The 21,397-nt window shown below is 39.7% G+C and overlaps 1 protein-coding gene across 3 annotated transcripts in view; it reads left to right on the top strand.

Annotated features, from left to right (window-relative positions):
* The window catches only part of DIP2B (disco interacting protein 2 homolog B), a 221,688-nt gene that overhangs the window by 138,428 nt on the left and 61,863 nt on the right, over positions 1-21,397 (top strand). For 2 of the 3 annotated variants that reach the window (XM_028533424.2, XM_036019034.1), the window contains exons 5-8: positions 14,153-14,365; positions 17,294-17,449; positions 17,839-17,958; positions 21,011-21,208. In XM_028533424.2, coding sequence (XP_028389225.1) covers positions 14,153-14,365; positions 17,294-17,449; positions 17,839-17,958; positions 21,011-21,208 — 687 coding nt within the window. The remainder of the gene's footprint in view (positions 1-14,152; positions 14,366-17,293; positions 17,450-17,838; positions 17,959-21,010; positions 21,209-21,397) is intronic. The other variant, XM_036019035.1, reaches the window with a different exon arrangement.

Below are 21,397 nucleotides of genomic sequence, written 5' to 3'. Positions count from 1 at the left end.
TGTTTGAAAAAGAAATAGCTCTGTGGCTTCAAGTGTTTTCTCAGAATGTAACTCAGCATACCTCTAGCAGACCATCACAGTAAGACATTTTGTGTCTGTAATGGTGCATACTTCCAGCCCACTCAATTCAAAATCTTGGATGGTTTCCCTTTCAATTCGTACAGCAGTTGGGTCCTGGTGGACAAAGGAGGCTCTTAGTTGTTAGCTGTTCCGTGTTGGCAGATTATGCTACAGCGCAGCTGAGGGTTCAGTTGTAGTAAATGGCAAAGGGTAGAGAGCATTGTGACTCACTTCTTAGAAACAATCCTCTCCAGAGCTATATTAAAGAAAGGCAGTTTCAGAGTAAACAGTCTGCTCTCATGGCCTGGGTTAAATGTGAGAGTGCAGCAGAGGATCTTGAGAATGCTCAGAAGAAATGGAAACCTTTTTTATCCCCTTGTATAAAAGTCACTGCCTGAGGGGAATTTACCAACCCTAGAAATAAATGGTGGCTGAATGAGACGATAGTCCTTTGGAATTCATGTATTGCAAAAACCAAATATTCCACTCTCTGCAGCTTTAAAGATGTGTATATTCTTGATCACCTTATATGTATATGTTTTAATAATTTCATAGTTGGGAAGATTCAGTCCTCTCTCCTCAGAACTTTAAAAGGTTTCCTATCTATTTATTTACTCTTCTGGGGATTTTTGAATAGTATATTCAAAACCTTGATGTGCTCTTAGGGATGGACATTGTCACTGGAATCCCCATGTTTTTCCTTGTGTCTGCCTGCCTGTGCTCACTGGCCCAAAGAAATGCATGAGCAGGAGTTTGCAGTGTAGAAAGAAAAATAGTTTAATATTGAATTAGCCAGTCCAGAAATAGTAAGCTAATGCTAAAGACCCAACTCCATGATGGCAAGTAGGTTACAGATTGTATAGGGCAAAATCACAAGACATCAAGTCGGGGACCTGATTGGGCAGGAGTGAGATAAGGGTAATGAATTATTTCTTCAGGTCTTGAGGACAGCTCCAAGACTTTGGTCTCATAGAAAGTAGCTAGGTGGTTGTTCTACCTTAGGGCTCTGGAACAGAAACATAACTTGAGTCAAGAGGCCTGGACCATGTCACTGTTAGTTAGGTGTGGACTACTGTCTCCTGCTGCCTGAGTGGGGTGGGGGAGTGTTGCTGATTACGGGGAAAGGCTAGGCCTGTGAGGAGTGGAGAGAGAGGGAGAGATGACCTCTAGAGTTAGGATTTTAAAATAATTTAATCAAATTCATAGGACCCTCAATTTTAACACCAGTGTTGTCAAATAGAAGAGGAATTTTCCCCCATCATGAAGGAACATGAAGAGCAGCACACTCTGTAGTGATTCCTTACATGGACCCCATATGGAGCTAGATCTGGATGCTCCCCGTTAACAGTGACACACGAGCCCAGGACAGATACTGTGACGGAAGGTGGGAAGAACTGTATCATAAAACATTCGTTAGCACCTTTCAATTTAGGGGATGGAAAATGCTGTTCTCAAGCTAGGATTCCGAATCCATTCTCTCCAAGCTTCTGAGAGCCACTACTTAGAGACTTGGCTATCTCTTATTCCTATTGCCCTGTAAGCCTACATCACTGTCTCTCTTACAGACTAACCCGGAGATGGTACATAGGTTTTAATCTTGCATATTTACTTTGATATTCCATGAAACAGTGGCATTTAGAAGAATGCTTAGACTTCAGTCAAGGGATGGGGAGGAAGAAGAGAATTGATGTTAACCATTGCCAGTTAAAGGCTGTTTTTTAAAAAACAGGTTCAGGGCAGCTATAAAAAAACAAACTTGTGTGACTTCATTTCTAGGAAAGTTGTGCCACTCTTGCAGGGAAAAATTAACTTCAAACTTCACAGTATTTTAGTCATGTTTTTCTTTGTGTACTGAGAGGAGGTCATGCACACATCACTCGGGTCAGCAACATTTGAGCGGTCAGGGCCTGCATGCTGCATGTGCAGTCCAGGGTGAACCTGGCTTGTGGGATACCTGCTTGAGCACACGAGCCAGTTAGTTGGTTTGGGGAGCACGCACCACTAAATATTGGAATTACTGAATTGATGACCATTTAGAGCTATTTTTGGAGGGATTTAATAAAAAGGATTTAAGGAGCAAAATGTCATAAGTTTTGGCTTCTTTATGGAAAACACAGTAAATACTTGGCATGGGAAATAATTTGTCTTGTGTGTCTAAATCATTCTCAAATAATAAAGTGTCAGTCAACCTAAAATTTGCTTATTGACATGCACACTGATTTCTGTCTTGTGGATTGAAAATTTTAAATTCTCCAAGTTGGTGGCAACCTCTGGTTCTTTCAGTGTCCTTTTTCGGAGTCTTTAGCCTGCTTGAATTGCTGCCATCCAGTTCCTTTATGTGCTGAAATCATCTACTAATGTCATGAGACAATTACCTCAGCTCTTTGTTTGTAAGGGTTCTTTGTGTAGCACTGTTACTCATTCATACAGATAAACATAATGTAAAAACTGCAGCATATGTTTTTTCTCCTTGAAGCTTTTTCTGCATCCATGTGGACTTACCTTATACTGCACTGAGGATACCAGGATAACCAAATAGACCACATAATGACCCAAAAGCACAGTAAGCTATTTCAACAGGCTTGGGTAGAAAGAAACTTAAATTTAGAGGCCTGTCTCATCACGACTTTGCTTGAAGTGACTGTAGTGGTAATTCATAGTGCCAGACAAGAATTTTACCTCTCTGTGTTACTCTGACACCTGCGGACAGACTGGGATATTGTTATAGTTTTAACATACTTGAGTGATGCTCTATGGGATTATGGTATGTTACAGTATGTTAAGGGCTTTCACATACCCATGGCAGCCCTGCCCCACTCGGTCCTCATAAGTGCTCTGTGAAGCAGGACAGACAGGCTTCTTTAGAGATGAGGAAACAAACAGGTTCATGGTCACTTATTTGAGATCAGACGGCAGTTAAACCTCAGACTCTAGTCTTCTTGATTTTGTTTTTCTCTCTACTAAAGCCTCATGTTTGGGAAATCTTTGTTTACTTAAGAGATATGTATACATGATACTGGAATGGGAATTCTTTTCTTTTAAAATATATTTTATTAATTATGCTATTATAGTTGTCCCGGTTTTCCCCCTTTGCCACCCTCTATCTAAAATCCCCTTCCCTCCAGTAATTCCCTCTCTCCCTGTCCGCCCCGCCCCTGTAGTACATGTCTGTGGGTCGTGCACATTAGTTCTTTGGCTTCTCCATTTCCTATACTGTTCTTAACACCCTTCTGTCTATTTTGTACCTGCCAATTATTCTTCTTAATCCCTGTACCTTTTCCCCCATTCTCCCCTTTCCCCCTCCCTACCGATAACCCTCCAGATGATCTCCATGTTTATGATTCTGTTCCTGTTCTCATTGTTTGCTTAGTTTGTTTTCTTTTTAGATTTAGTTGTTGGTAATTGTGAATTTGTTGCCATTTTAATATTCATTGTTTTAATCTTTTTCTTAGATAAGTCCCTTCAACATTTCATGTAATGATGGCATGGTGATAATGAGCTCCTTTAACTTGACCTTGTCTAGGAAGCACTTTATCTGCCCTTCCATTCTAAATGATAGCTTTGCTGGATAGAGTAATCTAGGTTGCAGGTCATTGTTTTTCATCACTTTCAATACTTCTTGCCAGTCCCTTCTTGCCTGCAAAGTTCCTTTTGAGAAATCAGCTGACAGTTTTATGGGAACTCCTTTGTAGATAACTCTCTTTTTTTCTCTTGCTGCTTTTAAGATTCTCTTTATCTTTAACCTTTGACATTTTAATTATTATATGTCTTGGTGTGGTTCTCTTTGAGTCCAACGTGTTTGGGACCCTCTGTGCTTCCAGCACTTACATGTCTATTTCCTTCACCAGATTTGGGAAGTTTTCTTTCATTATTTTCTCAAATAAGTTTTCAATTTCTTGTGCTTCTTCTCCTTCTGGCATCCTTGTGATTCCAGTGTTGGCACTTTTGGAGATGTTCCAGTGTCTTCTTATTCCCTGTTTGTTTGTTTCTGAATTCTTGTTTCTTCATTCTCTTCTGGCTGAATGTTTATTTCTTCCTTATGTTCCAAATCATTGATTTGAACCCAGGCTCCCTGTGGGGTTTTCTTTTTTTAAAGATTTTATTTACTTATTTTTAGAGAGGGGAGGGAGAAAGAGAGAGAGAGAGAGAGAGAGAGAGAGAGAGAGAGAGAGAGAGAGAGAGAGAGAGAGAGAGAAACATCAGTGTGCGGTTGCTGGGGGTTATGGCCTGCAACCCAGGCATGTGCCCCCACTGGGAATTGAACCTGCGATGCTTTGGTTCACAGCCCACGCTCAATCCACTGAGCTATGCCAGCCAGGGCATGGATTTTTCTTTATTTCACTTTATTTCAGCTACAGCCTTCACTTCTTCCCTTACGCTTTTGCCATACTCAGTGAGTTCTCTGAGCATCCTTATCACAAGTGTTTTGAACTCTGCATCTGATAGGTTGGCTCTCTCCATCTTGTTTAGTTCTTTTTCTGGGGTTTTGTTCTGTTCTTTCATTTGGGCCATATTTCTTTGTCTCCTCAATTTGGCAGCCTCCCTGTGTTCATTTCTGTGTATTAGGTAGAACTGCTTTGACTCCCTGTCTTAGTGTACCTGCTAAATTGGATGGGGTAGAGCCTTAGGTATTTGCCAAGGTTGGGCAACTCACTTCATTGCTTTGTGGCTCTGTATGTGGGGGAGTGGTCAGCAAGAGGACAGTGCTGCTTTTGGCTGCTGGAAACTTGCTTGGCACTCACCCCATTTCCAGTCACTTCACTGGGTTGAGTATTATTCTAAACAAATTGAATAGCTCTTGCCTTTTGAGAATATATAGTGCCAAAATCATTCAGTTAATTTGAACTTAAAAAAGATTACCTGTCTGAATTACCAACTTGCAGGATTTTTTTTCCAAAAATTTTAATTTTATTCAAGCAGGCAAACAGAGTTGGCAAATCAGACCTCTATAAATGTGCTCTAATAGATGTACCTCATTTTCACAGCATTCTTTTCATTATTAGTCTGAGCAACAGTTCACAATTACTTGGAAGGCTAGTAAATATTCAATATTCTTTAACCCAAAGCACAATAAAAACCCACTCTATTAGATTGAATTTGTTTGTTTCAGTAATTGACTGTAAAATTTAAGGTTCTTCAATAAAAGTAATTTCATAGTTACTGTTTATTGAGTACCCTCTGTGTACTGGTCAAAAAGGCTGACTGAGTACTTAACATACATTTTTTTCATTTTTGTTCTTTCAACAATCCTGTATCCTGTTTTACAATTGAGAAAACAGGTGTGGGGGGAGGCTCGATAACTTGTCCAACTTCTGTTTCTACCTGTGTAGTCAATTAGATAAGCTGTAAACTCCTAGAAAAAGGGGAAAGAATACTTCCCTTTAGAAATGCTAGATAAAATATAACCAGCTTCCTTTTAAATAACATACAAGAGCAAGAGAGAGAGATGGTCACCAAAACCCAGAGTGGTGCCATGGGGCACACGGTGGCTGCCCTGGGGTGAGGGGAGCCAACAAAGGAAGGCCTAAATTTTAGTTACCGTAAGTGTAGAAAAGACAAAACCTTGGACCTATATAAGGTTGGAAGCTGGAATCGAGGTCTCTGGAGAGGCTTTCTTCGCCAGAAGAATAAATTTGAAAATACTAAACTGCCAGCAAAAGAATATGTCAGGAAAGCTTGCCTTGTACCTGGCCTTGGGAAAGCAGAGGTGGGGACCTTCCTAAGTACTTGTGGTTAGTGGATACAAGACTTAAATTTCACTATTGTCCCTGGTGAGAACTAGCATTAAAAAGTGAACTAACAGCCTGACCAGCATGACTCATGGGTTGGGCATTGTCCTGCAAAGATGGGGCCTCTGGTTCAATTCCCTGTCAGGGCACATGCCTGGGTTTGTGGGCCAGGCTCCCCGGTTGGGGGCGTGCAAATAGCAACCAAGCTATGTTTTTCTTCTTCCTTTTCTCTCTCCCTTCCCCTCTCTCCGAAAATAAGTAAAATCCGTTTTTGTTCTTTTTTTAAGTGAACTAATATAAAGGCTTATGATAACTTTCTGGCACATGTGTTTTCTGGGAAGATACAACCTCAATCCAGGCTCTTGGGATTCCCACAGCTACAGATCCACTGAGTGTGGGCAAACTATCCAAAAGTAGAAAACACTCATGTGAGGGAATTCATAGAAAAAGAACAACAACAGACAGAAGAATTAAGGCCCCTGAGAACAGCTCTCAGTGACAGAGCTAAGACTGAAATCCGGGTCAGCCAGCCCATTCTCTAGCCCACTGGCATATCGCCTCTCAGCCTGCCATTTTGTCAGCAAACGTGTTCTGGTACTTTGGTGCTCCAACAATGGCTGCATGTTTGAACTAACTTTTCAAATAGGCAGTAAGTGAGGAAAAAAAAACAACTCTCTTCTCACCCCAGTACTATTTGTAATATTAATTATTTTTGGAAACTGTTTTTTTCCCCCATAGATGTGGGAAAATACCTAGAAAAACTGTTTGGAATTCCCTTTTGGTAGAGTGGCCCTGGACTAATTATTTATAGTGACTGCCCTTCTCTCAGAAGTACCCCTGTTTGGATAGTGATGGTCAGGCAACTCCTGGGACTCCTGCCAATTAGGCTCTTTGTAGTGACTTTCAGTCCTGGCCAGCCCTCAGTGCACAGAGACAAATTATTGTGGGATGCTGAAAATCTCTTGGACAGTTCTGAAAGTCTCCCTAATGCTTGCCAGTGAATCAGTATGCACCATGGTTGGGTTCGGTGCTAGAGTACCATAAGCTGCTCAGAATCGTTGCCCAAAGTAGTTTCAGATTGGCTTGCTTCCAGAACTAACCTTTTCATCTTCTGTTCCAATGTGCTTTTACTCCGAGACTGTGTCCTTTTGGGTGTCTAACAATTTTTCCCTAGCCTAAAACCTTTTTCTTGCCTACAGAGAAACTTTCTTTGCCTCAGGTTGTGTAGACTGACTCCCAGGGGTTGCCATCCTCTCATTAAGGTGTCATTTTTACCACCACAATTTTTAAAAGTAGTTTTTATAGCTTTATTGAATTACAACCAACACAAACAGCACATATTTAAAATGTATCTTTGCTGCGTTTTGACATAGAAAAACCATGAAACCATCAACACAATTAAGATAAGTAAAGCCCCCCAATTTCCTCGTGATCTTTTTGCAGTCCCACCTCTCCACATCCTTGTGAGGTGTATCCACTGTTTTCTGTCAGTGTGCATGAGTCTGCATTTTCTATAAATAAAATCATATAGTTGTACTTCATTTTGGTGGGTTAGGGTAAAGATTTGGCTTCTTTTACTCAGCATAATTGAGATTCATCCACATTTTGTGTATCAGTACTGTAGTCCATTCCTTGTTATTGCTGAGTAGCATTCCATAATAGAGATACTCCACAACTTGCCCATTCAGTTGTTGATGGATATTTGGGTTGTTTCCTTTTTTTAGCTATTACAAATAAAACTCCTGTGAACATTCCTGTACAAGTCCTTGATTAGGTATGCTTTCATTTCTCAGGAGTGGGATGGATATGTTTAAATTTAATTTATAAATTCAATTTATTAATTAATAAACATTTTTAGATATAATAATTTTCCACCAAGAAGAAGGGAGTCATTTCCACACATGGCTAAAGACTGAAAGTGCTATAGTAGTTAAGTACACTTAGTAAATTCAGGACTTTTTTTCCTTAAAATCAGCAAGCTATAATTGTGTATGTTTCCTAGTTAGTTATAAATGAAGTACAGGCTTCAGGTGATCAGTATTGAATGATGCTGTGTTAAAATCACACCAGTTTTAGTCCTGGTCAGGTGGCTCAGTTGATTGGAGCATCTTGCTCATACACTGAAGTTGCAGGTTCAGTCCTGGTCAGGACCAATGAATGCATCAATATATGGAACAACAAACTGATGCCTCTCTGTCTGTCTCTCAAATCTATAAATTTTTTAAAAAATCACACCAGTTATAAACTGATGGGCAAACCATGTTTTCAAAATTGTTTCTGTTGTGTAGACCTATAGCTTAGGTAAGGTGAGTTCATGTTCAATCAGAGTAGAATCAGTGGGAAAATGATAGCTTTATTTCTATTAATATTAATTTGATCTCGCCCAGATTTCTACTAATCCATTGTAATTTTCTTTGTCACAGTTAAATAAACATATAAATATCTAAGGGAACTTGTTATCTTTAAAAAGATACAGTCCTGAGGAAGTGCTTACATTTTGTGCACTCTTAACACATGATGATCTTTAAGCTATGCTTGGCCAGTTTTGTGTCTTTGAGGTAACACAGGCTGGGTTATTCATTGCGGCGAAGGGGACCTAAAGTTTATTGTCCGCCTACCGTGTGCCGGCACTGCTGGGGTTGCTTTCCAGACACTGTCTCATTTCATGGCCTCCCACTGCACTTAGCAGAAAGGCGAGTTTCCTTAGCGTGTCTCCCATGGTCCTTAGGAACCCAGTGCTGTCACTTGCCCAGCCTTATCTTTCATCACTACCAATTTTGCATCCTGCGCTTCAGCTGGTCTCATTTCTTTCAGATCTTCAAATGTGCCTTGTTTTCTGTTCCTTCCCAGCTTTCTCACATGCTGTTTCCTCTACCTGACTCTTCCCTCTCCCCATATTTATGCTCCTCGTAACTAATTTCTACTTACCTTGCTAGCCTGGGTTTAGGTCTCACTTCTTTGGGTGCCTGCCCTGAGTGCCTACTCTAATAAGACTGTGTTCTTGCTCACCATTTTATTTCTATCAAAAAAGTGTGTGGTGTTTAGTAATATTTGTTGAATGGTTGAACAAACAGCCAGCCTTCTCAGATGGGTAATTTTATGCCCAAGTCACAAAGCCGGTGAGAGGTGGACCCCAGAGATGGAATAGAAGACATACACCAAAGCCATGTTTTTTCCACTGTACTCAGCCAAGCCGCCCATGGTTGTGGTCACTAAACCCTCTGAGGAGGACTGGCAGGCAAATGAGGTAATTGAATTGAAACAATACACCTAATTACATAACTGATTCAATATAGAAACATAATGAAGCCAATTTTCCATAAACCAAATAATGAATATACTGCTTTTACTGACTTTTGAAAATTGGGTTATTCTGATTTTAGACTTACACAGATTAAGTGTGATTCAATAAAGATAGCCTACAAATCTCATTGAGTTTATGGGATCCCATACCAGTCATACCTCAGTACTCGTTGGCTTCAGAACTTGTTAAACTCTGTACTCGTCTCATTTTTAACGAGAAAAAAAAACAAAACATTTCATCACTTAGCCCTTACTGGGGACTTGTCGCATTTGCTGAAACTTGTATGAGTCACAGTACCACCTGGCAAGAGAAAATGCTTCATCACTCATCGCTTGCTTGGTATTCGTCGTTTACGGCACTTGTCACGAGTTCCAGAATGAATTAACGACGAGTACCAAGGTATCACTGGACTTTATTCTTAGGGTCAGAGCCCCCTGTCCCATGCCCCCTGCCTTTCTTTTAGCATGTTGCAAAGATAGAAATCTCTGTCTCCCATGGTACATCTGAAATACTAGAATATTTTCTGGAAATGATGCAAAAATGCTTTCCTTTTTTAAAAAATATATTTCATTGATTATGCTGTTATAGTTGTCCCATTTTTTTCTTCCCTTTATACCCCTCCACCGTGCACCCACCCTCCCACCAGCATTCCCTACCCCCTTAGTTCATGTCTTTCGGTTATACATATAAGTTCTTTGGCTTCTCCATTTCCCATACTATTCTTAACCTTCCCCCTGTCTATTTTCTACCTACCCTTTATGCTTCTTATTCCCTGAACCTTTTCCCCCATTCTCCCCCCTCCCCTCCCCACTGATAACCCTCCATGTGATTTCCATTCCTGTGATTCTATTTCTGTTCTAGTTCTTTGCTTAGTTTTGGTTTTGTTTTTTTTTTAGGTTCAGTTATTGATAGTTGTGAGTTTTTTTGTCATTTTATTGTTCATAATTTTGATCATCTTCTTTTTCTTAGATAAATCCCTTTAACATTTCATATAATAAGGACTTGGTGATGATGAACTGTTTGAATTTTACCTTGTCTGGGAAGCACTTTATCTGCCTTCCCAGTCTAAAGATAGCGTTGCCTGATAGAGTAATCTTGGATGTAGGTCCTTTCCTTTCATTACTTCTAATACTTCTCTCCATCCCCTTCTTGCCTATAAGGTTTCTTTTGAGAAATCAGCTGATAGTCTTCTGGGAACTCCTTTGTAGGTAACTGTCTCCTTTTTGTCTTGTTGCATTTAAGATTCTCTCTTTATCTTTGATCTTGGGTAACTTAATTATGATGTGTTCTCCTTGGGTCCAACTTCTTTGGGACTCTCTGAGCTTTCTGGATTTCAAGCCCTGGCTGGCATAGCTCAGTGGATGGAGCGCGGGCTGGGAACCAAAGTGTCCCAGGTTCAATTCCCAGCCAGGGTACATTCCTGGGTTGCAGGCCATAACCCCCAGCAACCGCACATTGATGTCTGTCTGTCTGTCTGTCTGTCTCTCTCTCTCTCTCCCCCTCCCTCCCTCCCTTCCCTCCCTAAAAATAAATAAATAAAAAAATCTTAAAAAAAAAAAAAGATTCTCTCTTTATCTTTGATCTTGGGTAACTTAATTATGATGTGTCTTGATGTGTTCTCCTTGGGTCCAACTTCTTTGGGACTCTCTGAGCATTCTGGATTTCCTGAAGTCTATATCCTTTGCTAGATTGGGGAAGTTTTCCTTCATTATGTTTTCAAATAAGTTTTCATTTTTTTGCTCTTGCTCATCTCTTTCTGGCACCCCTATGATTTGGATGCTGGAACATTTAAAGTTGTCCCAGAGGCTCCTAAGCCTCTCCTCATATTTTTGAATTGTTTCTTCATTCTGTTCTGGTTGAATGTTTGTTTTTTCCTTCTGTTACAAATCGTTGATTTGAGTCCCAGTTTCCTTCCTGTCACTTTTCCTTGATTTCACTTTGCATAGCCTTCACTTCTTCTATTTTGCAACCATACTCAGCCATTTCTGTGAGCATCCTGATTACCAGTGTTTTGAAATCTGCATCTGATAGGTTGGTTATCTCTTCATCACTTAGTTCTGTTTTTGGAGCTTTGATCTGTTCTTTCATTTGGGCCATATTTTTTTGTGTGTCTCCACATACCTGTTACATAGTAAGGGGCAGAGCTTTAGGTATTCACCAGGGCAGGGCAACCACATCAATGCATTGTGGCACTGTATGTGGGGGAGGAGTTCGAGAGGGAACAATGCTGCTTGCTCTGCTCTCTCCTGGCTTTCAGTCACTTCATCTGCTACCCACAAGGAAATTGGGCCCTTCTGGTCCTGATTCCCAGGTGGGTGGGTTTGTGTACATTTTAGGACCCTGTGGATCTCTCCAACGAACTCTCCTGTGAGGTTGGGAGTTTCTCCCACCACCTCAACCCCAGCCTGTGTTTTCACTCAGAGGTTTGAGGCTTTATCTGGCACGCACACACACACACCCCCCCCGCCCCCCGCCCCAGCAACCCTGGGTTGAATGGTCTGTCTCACTCTCTAGTTGTTCTCCCAGTTTATCCACATGCAAATGTGGGACCACCCAGTCTGCCAGCCCCTGCCTTGCCCTCCCTGACCCTGGTCTTCTGGTTGCCACTTTGCCAGTAGTCCTCACTGCCCTGACTGCCCATCTTCACCCCTCCTACCAGTCTGGATGAATGTTTCTTCTTTCACTCCTTGGTTGTCAGACTTCCTATACAGTTCAATCTTCTGGCAGTTCTGGTTATTTTTTGTTTTTAAATTTGTTGTTATCCTTGTTTTGGTTGCACGGGGAGGCAAAGTGTATCTACCTATGCCTCCATCTTGGCTGGAAGTCCAAAAACACTTTCCTTAAAATGTTACAGGTGCTCTTACTTTATATTTTTCTTTAATCAGCCTCCTTTTGCATTGTAGTTCTCTTTCCCTTTTATTTTATTTATTTATTTTTTTAATCTATAGGAAATGCAAGGATGCATTCTTTTTTTTTAGATTTTATTTATTTATTTTTAGAGAGGAAAGGGAGGGAGGGAGGGAGGGGGGAGAGAGAGAGACAGAGACAGAGACAGAGACATACATCAATGTGTGGTTGCTGGGGGTTCTGGCCTGCAACCCAGGAATGTACCCTGGCTGGGAATCGAACGTGGGACACTTTGGTTCCCAGCCCACACTCAATCCACTGAGCTATGCCAGCCAGGGCTTCTCTTTCCCCTTTAAAGAACCTTATTACTTTATCCCTTTGGGGTCTGGCCACTATTGATCTCTCCAGCCTTATCTGTTGCCCCTTACCTCCTCAAAATCTTTGCTCCTTTTACATAGAAGTACTTGAAACCCCAGCTGGGATTGGCGCCCCTGGAGTGAAACCCTTTGCTTAGCCTATTTCTTAGCATTTGTTGTATTCCTTATGAAGAAGCCTAGGGTTGTGTGCCTCCTGTATTAGACTATAAGCCTTGTTAGGGTCCTTCCTATTTCATACAAACTCATACATCTCAGAATCCCTGGAACCTGACATATATTAGTTATATAGTACATTGTAGAAAATTTTTTTAAAGTCAGTCTTGGACACCTACCTGGCAGGGGCGATACCATGATCATAAAGTCAGGCTTGGGCTTCGTATCTCCCTCACTATGAGGTAACAATTTGGAGGTAGTCCAGAGCAGGAAACAAACTTTCTCTCTTGCTCTGGACTTGCAGAATCTGGCTTCTAGATTAAATTAATCTCTTGTACTTCAAATTTCCATTGATGGGTATTAGCAGTATTACAGACTTATAGGTTCACCTGAGTTATAGGAAAATATTCTATAGGACTAACCATAGAATATTTAATTTTTTAAAAGATTTTATTTATTTATTTTTAGAGAGGGAAGGGAGGGAGAAAGAGAGAGAGAGAGAGAAACATCAATGTGCGATTGCTGGGGGTTGTGGCCTGCAACCCAGGCATGTGCCCTGACTGGGAATCGAACCTACGATGTTTTGGTTCACAGCCCACGCTCAATCCACTGAGCTATGCCAGCCAGGGTCTAGAATATTTAATTTTTAAAAAATGGGTGACATTCAATCCACAGGCCATAAATTATAACCTCTAAAATCATTTAGAAGGGTTTGTCTCACATCAGATCAAATGCCCCTGAACTTGTGTACCTTGTCAGCTGAGAGCTCTGGAATAAAAACCCTTGACTTCCGCTTCCCTTGGCTATTCTATATTTGGTTGAACTTTTGTTTTTTCTTTTTTTCAACATGCTTTTTAAATTTAGGCCTCACTATCCTGAAGTCAGAGTCAGGCTAAATACAGACATCAGTGAATTTCTCACAACTCTTCTCTGAGAATTAAGAAGAGAAATACTGATCAGTGCCCTCTTCTGTTGTGTTTGGAAAGCTTAACTGCCAAGTGAGCAGCTGTCTTTCCTACTAAAACCATGACTGCCTCCAGGCTAAGCATCCTTTCTCCCATCCAATTGCTAACCAGGTCCGACCCTGCTTAGCTTCTGAGATCAGACGAGATCTAGACCAGGCGAGTTCAGGGTGGTATGGCCATAAACTAAGCATTGTTTTTTACTCCCCACCAGTTCCCCAGCCTCTCACTGACACTTAGGTCATTGTTAATAAAAACAAGCTTTTATATCTCTGTATCAAGATTATTTCCTTTTAAGTAAACACTAATTAATAAATACTTGTCAAAATCAGTATAGCAACCTGGCACAAAATTCTCTAATTAGGAGATTGAGGACAATATTATTAGCACTTCAGAATTACTTGAACATAAGTAAGATAAGTCAGAGAACTTAGATATTGATTAAACTCCGAACAGAAAAACAGTGAATGAAGTTTAAATGTTCTAAAAGGGTTTTTTTAAAATAACTTTAAATTACTTGTAAATTTAGATTGTTTCATTTTCTCAGGCTTTGGTCCATAGACCTTCCTTGTGATTCTGGAGAAGCTTGACATAATAGTTTACCTTAAGAATGCGAATGTTTTGCTGGTGTCAAGACTGAATGTGTGATCAATGACGAAGAAGTAAAAGGTCTCTGTTCTAGGCAGGATCGAGAACAACTGTTTTTCTAATTCCACACAGACACGTCTTCAGCCTCCGAGGATGAGGGCTCTCTGAGACGCCAAGCTGCGCTCTCTGCTGCCTTACAACAGAGCTTACAGAATGCTGAGTCCTGGATCAACCGTTCAATTCAGGGATCGTCCACTTCTTCATCTGCATCTTCTACGCTGTCCCATGGAGAGGTCAAAGGAACCAGTGGGTCTCTAGCTGATGTATTTGCCAATACTCGAATAGGTAGGAGCTGGATCTCCCCAAGAAGCCCCAGTTATGTTCCATTTGGCTCCTGGTATCCAGGAAAGAGTTTATGATTTGCATTAGGCTTTTCAGAGTGGCCTAAAAAGTAGAATTAGAAAGAATGTGACAGTTAACGAGGCAAAGAATGACACACCAGCAATACATTTGAAATGGTAGTTATCATCTGCATTTTGGTGCATAGTATTGCCCACCTGAAGCCATAGCTATTTCCAATAAGCAATACTCAAGCCGCAAGATATAATACCAGTCTTAGCGAGGGTTTATCGCGGTTGAAGAACATTGCGTCTGTTCAAATGAGTTAAAATATTAACATCTTAGATTTTCCCCCCAGTATTGTTGTCTACATTCTCTCAGACAAAAAACATTAAACCTGAGCAAATTCTGTACTAAGACAATTTCAGTGAGGCCCTTTTGTGTACAGCATAAAGACTGGGTTTATTGTCCTTGCTGCTGTTACTGCTACAGCTAGAGTGTGCAGCCTGAGAATGTTGGTATTCTGTGAGCTGCAATGTGCTGGCACCTGTATGGTGTGTGTGTAGCTTTTGCTTGGCTCTGCTTTATGTTTTTTTGTGTGTGTTTTTTTAAGATGTCTTGCCATCTGCAGATAAAGATACAGCTCAGATCTCTACTTTTGCTTAATTGGTTGGTACATGCATTGAGTGAAGTATATGAACATCATTTCATGTGTCTGTTATATTTTTCCTATTTTTCTTGACAATCAGTTGCATTTTGGTGTCTTAATTTTCATATCTGTGACCTTTTTATATCACCATATATGTATGTATATCTTTATTTTACTTATTTTTTTCAAATGATAAGAGAAAGTTTATCTAGAAAGTTACAGAGGCAAAAAGAAAAGGGCCCTTGGGACTTAGGAGAGCAAAGAGTAAAGGTATCAGGTCTGTGGGGGAGAGGGAAGGGAGGGGAAAGGTCAAGGTTGTGCTCTTGGAAGGGAGAGTACACCTATGTCTTTATTTTATTAATCGAAAAGAAAAACTTGGAAAAATTTCAATTCAAGCCAATGATTTTTAAAGAATATAGCTGCCTTGAGGTTATGATTGCCCACATTTAAAAAGCCAAGTGCCAATAGCAGTGGTTTGTCCTGCATTCTTCGCTCTGCCCCGTGACTCGCTGAACCTCCTCAAGTAGCTGCAGCTGAGCACGCTCACCACCCTTCTGTTTGCAAGGGTGGGCAACAGAGCCATGGTGGGGTCAGGTTTCATTTTCACCGTGGTCTAAAAAAGAACAATTTCACTTGTTAAAAATGTTGTCCTGATACCCAGTCAACTTTACCTGAATTTTTGTTCACAAGATGATTTAGTCTGACCTTATATTCTTCTACTTCTTCTTCTATTCTGTGGAGATAAAGTTATTTATTCAAGTATTCCCAGAATCCATTTTATCCAACATTATTGCCTTTTGGGTGTTTGTGTCAAAAGAAGTAATTCATGATTCTAATTTAAAAATTTGAAAATACAGATAAAAAATAAAATAATCTGTAAACCCACTTTCCAGGGGTAATACTTCATTGTTATCATTTTATTATATATTCTTCTAGACTTCATTTGCATAGAAATATGTAGATTTTCTTTTTACAAAAATGAAATTATACTAAACATGACATTCATAATCTGCTTTTCTTTGTGGTGTATCACAAGCATGTGTTATGGTTTCAAAATATGCTACTGTATTATGGCTGTGTCCTGGTTTATTTAACTACTCCCCAATTTTGTACATTTAAATATTGCCCATTTGTTTTGCTATTATAAAAACTGCTGGGATGATGAACATTCTTAAACACAGCTTTGTGCATCTGTCTGATTATTTCCTTAGGATGTATCCCTGTAAGTGGAATTGTTGGGTCAAATAAAAATGTCCGTTTTTAATGCTTTGTTACTACAGTATCCTACAGAAGTGATATACTGCAATATACTTGTGTTAGAACTACATTTATTATTCATTTAGTTAGTATATTTAAAGCTTTAAAAACTATTAAACTAGTAATTACAGACTTTTGGGACATTGAGTCCTCATTTCCAAATTGATTTTAGAAATTGTTTATATTATGACTTTTTCCTTTTTTATAGTATTGTGTGACTTTTCATTATTCTTGTGAATTGTATATTTTACTTCTAATTTTCTTTTTTTACTGCTCCAGATGTATTTTTCTTCTAAGTTTTTTTGGTAACACATCCCTGTAGAATGGCTGTCTTCCAATTTATGTCATTCATTTTCTCTATATTAAAGAATCCCTCAATTTATATTAGTCAGTTTCCTTATATTAAGAATCCCTACATGAAGCAAAGTACAGTAACACTACTCATGCTTAGAGCAAGGGAAGAACCTCGTCCGTGAAGTAGATCCAAGTTAGCTACAGGTCATTTTATAAAAATTAGAAGTAGACCTATCCGGTTTTCTTCATCTGGAAACTTGAGTGATCTCACCATTCCCAGGATCATTCCTGTCCTCAATGGAAGAAGAAATGTTATAGATAAACCAACATAAACATGAAGAAATGTTCAACAGACTAGAATATTAGTAGCTATATGATCATACTTGGTTTTATTTTGAAGTCACTTGCAGTTTTTATTTTATTATGATTAATTTTTATATAACATTGGTTTTCTATTTGGAAAAGAATGTTTTTGCGAAACATTTAATAATACAGGGTTTGATCTTGCTAAGGCTACTTAAGTTTTTAAAAATAATTTTGGAAAGCTCATAAGCCCTAGCTTTACCTTTTGCTCTGTCATTATAGCTTGCTAGTAGAATTTGATTTGAAAGTTTGTTTTATAAAAGCTTATGCCCTGTTTTACATAATTTTCATCCATGTTAAAAAGCAAAAATAAAAATTCTTATGTTTACTGCAAATGCAATATAATTCTAAATTTTGTTTTCTCCCCTTAGAGAATTTCTCTGCTCCCCCTGATGTCACTACAACTACCTCTTCTTCATCATCATCTTCCTCAATACGCCCAGCAAATATTGACCTGCCCCCCTCGGGGATAGTAAAAGGCATGCACAAAGGATCCAACAGGTCCAGCCTTATGGATACAGCTGATGGTAGGGAGTTCTCTTTGGTAGAAATCCAGTAACACACGTCATCTTGAACGCCTTCTTTTCAGCAGCCTGCACTGTGGCGGCACTGACACTGTTCAGACTCAGTCTGTACTTTCAAAAGATATATGAACAAAAAACTGTAGAATACTAAAAGAATGCTATAAAAGGAAGAGTCCATGACATCTTTAAGCAATATATTTAATAATAGCACTATATTTGTTCTCCATTGTCAAACTCTTGTCATGGACATATTTGTACCTATTTGTCTCAATTGAAACAGGATGAGACTGTGGGCAAAGGCCAATCATTAGAAATAAAAGTTTCTAAGAGCACTGATAAACTAAAATACCCCCAAAATAAGTTAATTTTAACTTACTGTTTTTCCCTTATAGGTGTTCCTGTCAATAGCAGAGTATCCACAAAAATCCAACAGCTTCTCAACACTCTGAAACGACCCAAAAGGCCTCCTTTAAAAGAATTTTTTGTGGATGACTCTGAAGAAATTGTGGAAGGTAGTAGTAATAGTACCAAAAACATACATTCTGTAAACAATTTTTACACAATTACACAGGTCAGGTACTATAGCATTTAAGGATGAGCAAGGCCCTGTTTTTGGTTGAAAGAGTTCAGAGTTCCCCATTCTTTTTCCCTAAGGATCATTTCTATTTTAGATCTCTGATGAAAGATAAAGAGGGAGGGGAAGAGAGGGAGAGAAAAGCAAAGAGATAACTATGGAGCATTGAACTGTCCTTGGAAATACACTCTTTGAAATTTGGAACTTTCCTAAATATATAATTTTAGAAATTATTCATATTTGGCATTATCCTAGAATACTGAAGTCATATGCAACCTCAAAAGTTTGTCCAATCTTTTTTGATATAACTTAGACCTTTTGTTAAGTTGACCAGTCAACACGTGTGTGTGTGTGTGTGTCTGCTTTCTATAAGATAAGGTGGTAGATAGTGAAAAAAGTTCAATACAGTCACTTCTTCCTTCATGTTTATAATTTAGACCAGTGCAAAAAGTATGCATGTGAAAACTGAGGTTATCCAATAAATATGCATCAACTAATATAGTTGGGGAAGGGAAGAAATCAATTCCATCTGTGTGGTTAGGGAAGGTTTCATAGAGGAAGTGGTGATAGTGATGTATTCATTCAGTAATTTAAAAAATGTATGGATGAAATCATATGTCTAGGAAGGATTGGGAGGGGAGTAATGTGGGGACATAGATGAAACAATGGTGACCATTTGATGATCACTGAAGCCAGGTATTGAATACATCTACCTAACGAAAGCTTTTGTCAAAAGAACTAACCCTTGATAGCTTTGTACTCCATTTTTACATCCTGAAACTATTAGTAGGCTTTGACCTGTTACTGGAACTAGGCACATGAGTAGACTTAGACTAGATCCAGTCTTAACCCACTTTATGTAGCAGGAAGCAACTGGCAACCTGACGCATTAGATGAAGGTGAATTTTTGTTTCTGTAGGAGTTGCTGAACTCCCTGAGCTAAGGGGATCTTCCTTGCTGCACTGATGCTCAAGGTGCTCATGCCAGTAATGGTGTCAGCAGTCTTTTTAGCACTGTGTGTTGACCGGGCAAATGAGGATCAGGATTTAATAGGAATCATACTGGAACAATTTTCATTGGCAGAATAGCAGCTTGTCACTAATTATAAACAGGCAACAGTTACAAAATAGGTAATCTTGTTTGAATAAGATTGGAAAGTAGATTATCCAATATCTTCGGAAGCCTGAAAGACTGTGCCCCAGGGTCTGCATTGAGGCTTAGTGGATAACAATAATAAATAGACTTTTATGACCAGAAGACTGTGCCTACCATATATACAGTCTGTTTGTAGAGCCAAAACCATTTATTTAGAATCACCCATGTTCATTTTTTCCACTCGATTTGGTGGTTTAGGGTCTGGAAGTATACCAAGTAGGGCAGCTGAAATGTTATTTACCTAGGGCAGTGATTTGGGAAGTGAAACTCTTTCATTAGTTTTATGTCAGTAGAAAAGTGAGTCAAGACATTTAATGAGCTTCTCAAATCTGTCATTAAATTGAGTTATAAAATATTACTTCACATTTCAGTTGCCCGTCTAATTAATACGTGTTGCTCATTCTGTCCATTGTCCCTTCTATGCTGCTTCTCTCACCTTGAATTCACTTGGCTAATTCTTACGTTTAAGACTCAGCTCAGGCATTACCTCTTCAGGGTGGCGGGCCCCACCCTGTTAAGCTGGGTGATGTGGCCCTCTTCTGTCTGCCCTCTCTGCGTATCCGTCATGCACTGCTCACGTTCACTTAGCGCTGTGTGTGTGCGTCCCCTGATGTGCTCTAGGTATCCCTAGACTCTTCCTTGCAGTAGCATTACTAGGAAGAATGAATCTTTGTCAAAGAATGACATGTTTGTAAGCAGTACTTACTTTCTCACTGTTTATCACATCCTGTGTACATAATTGGCACTCAGTAAATATTTGACTTTTTTGCTCCATGTGTAAATTACCTTTCCTGCTGCGAAAATGTAGGGCTTTTTGCCTTTTATTATTTGACTAATACTTGTTTATTGCAGAAAAATTAAGAGAACTTTAATTTTTTCTGTATGAAGGAATATGAAACATTATTCACTTCCAGTTTCTGGAATGATTATGTTAATAATCTAGAGGTTTTTTATCTCCCCCAAATTCAGTTCAATTTAGTCAGAATTGATTGAGCAACCCTTTTGTATTAGACACTATAGGCAATAAGAGGAATAAGAACCATTCCTTCTATCAAAAAGCTAAGGGGGAGAAAAACGTGCACGGTAACAGAAGCCCTGAAGGATCCTCAGTGCATTAATAAGATGGACTGCCACATAGTGTGGGAGCGCTGAGGAGGGCGCGGCCAGAGGTGGCTTCCCAGGGAATGTGCTGGTTGAGCTGCATTCTGAGAGATGAGTACGAGTTCATCAGGAGGCAAAGGGATTGGCCATATGGGATATGCGCAGGGTACAGAGACATAGAGGGAACATTTGTGCCCCTTACTGGTTGGACTCTAATACTGACCCTGTGGTATAATTGTTACTGTTCCCATTTTACAGATGAGGAAAAACAAGACTCTGGGTAACTCAATTTGCCTAAGGTTTCCTGACTCACAGTCAGTGCTCTTTCACTGAACACAACCTGGTGAAATGGAAGTTGACTGTCTGATATTGGATACAAACTAAAGATTTAAAAAAAAGTTCACTAAAAATTGTGAAATTGCTAAAAGGAAATTAATACTTCGTGTTTTTCTTTATGTTCAGTGATTTGCTTTGTCAGGGTCAGAATTTGCTTGTTGCATAAAATACAATTTCACAATTATGTGGGGAAATGAATTAAGCCCCAGTTTATGGATTACCACTTCTAGTGATGTCCGTTCTTTCCTCAGAGTGAAGGGAAAGGGAAATGTGTTTGGGACTAGTGACCTGAGTTGGGTTGGTTGAGTTGGTATTTGTCCTTACTTCAGATCTTATTTTCATCTTATTTAGATCTTACAATTTATAATTTAGTGGCATGTTTTGTTTGTGTGTTTCAGTACCTCAGCCAGACCCCAACCAGCCCAAGCCTGAGGGACGGCAGATGACCCCTGTGAAGGGAGAGCCCTTAGGAGTCATCTGTAACTGGCCGCCTGCTCTCGAGTCTGCCCTGCAGCGCTGGGGCACCACTCAGGCGAAGTGCCCCTGTCTGACGGCACTGGACGTGACCGGGAAGCCGGTGTACACTCTCACGTACGGTGAGTCTTCCAGGTTCCAGCTCCTCCCTTTTCTTTTAATAATTCTTCAGATTATCGTGGGTGGTGTTTTTATCTTGGTATTTAGCACTTACTAGTCACTGTGTTTCAGTAGGTCTTTTATTTTCATAGGATCCTAAGATCTAAGCACAGCTATTGCTGAATATTTTCATTTACTAATGTGACATTTGC

This window comes from Phyllostomus discolor, chromosome 2 (genome assembly GCF_004126475.2).
Source record: "Phyllostomus discolor isolate MPI-MPIP mPhyDis1 chromosome 2, mPhyDis1.pri.v3, whole genome shotgun sequence".
NCBI classification, from domain to species: Eukaryota; Metazoa; Chordata; class Mammalia; order Chiroptera; family Phyllostomidae; genus Phyllostomus; species Phyllostomus discolor.
This window is presented reverse-complemented; position numbering and strand designations above follow the sequence as displayed.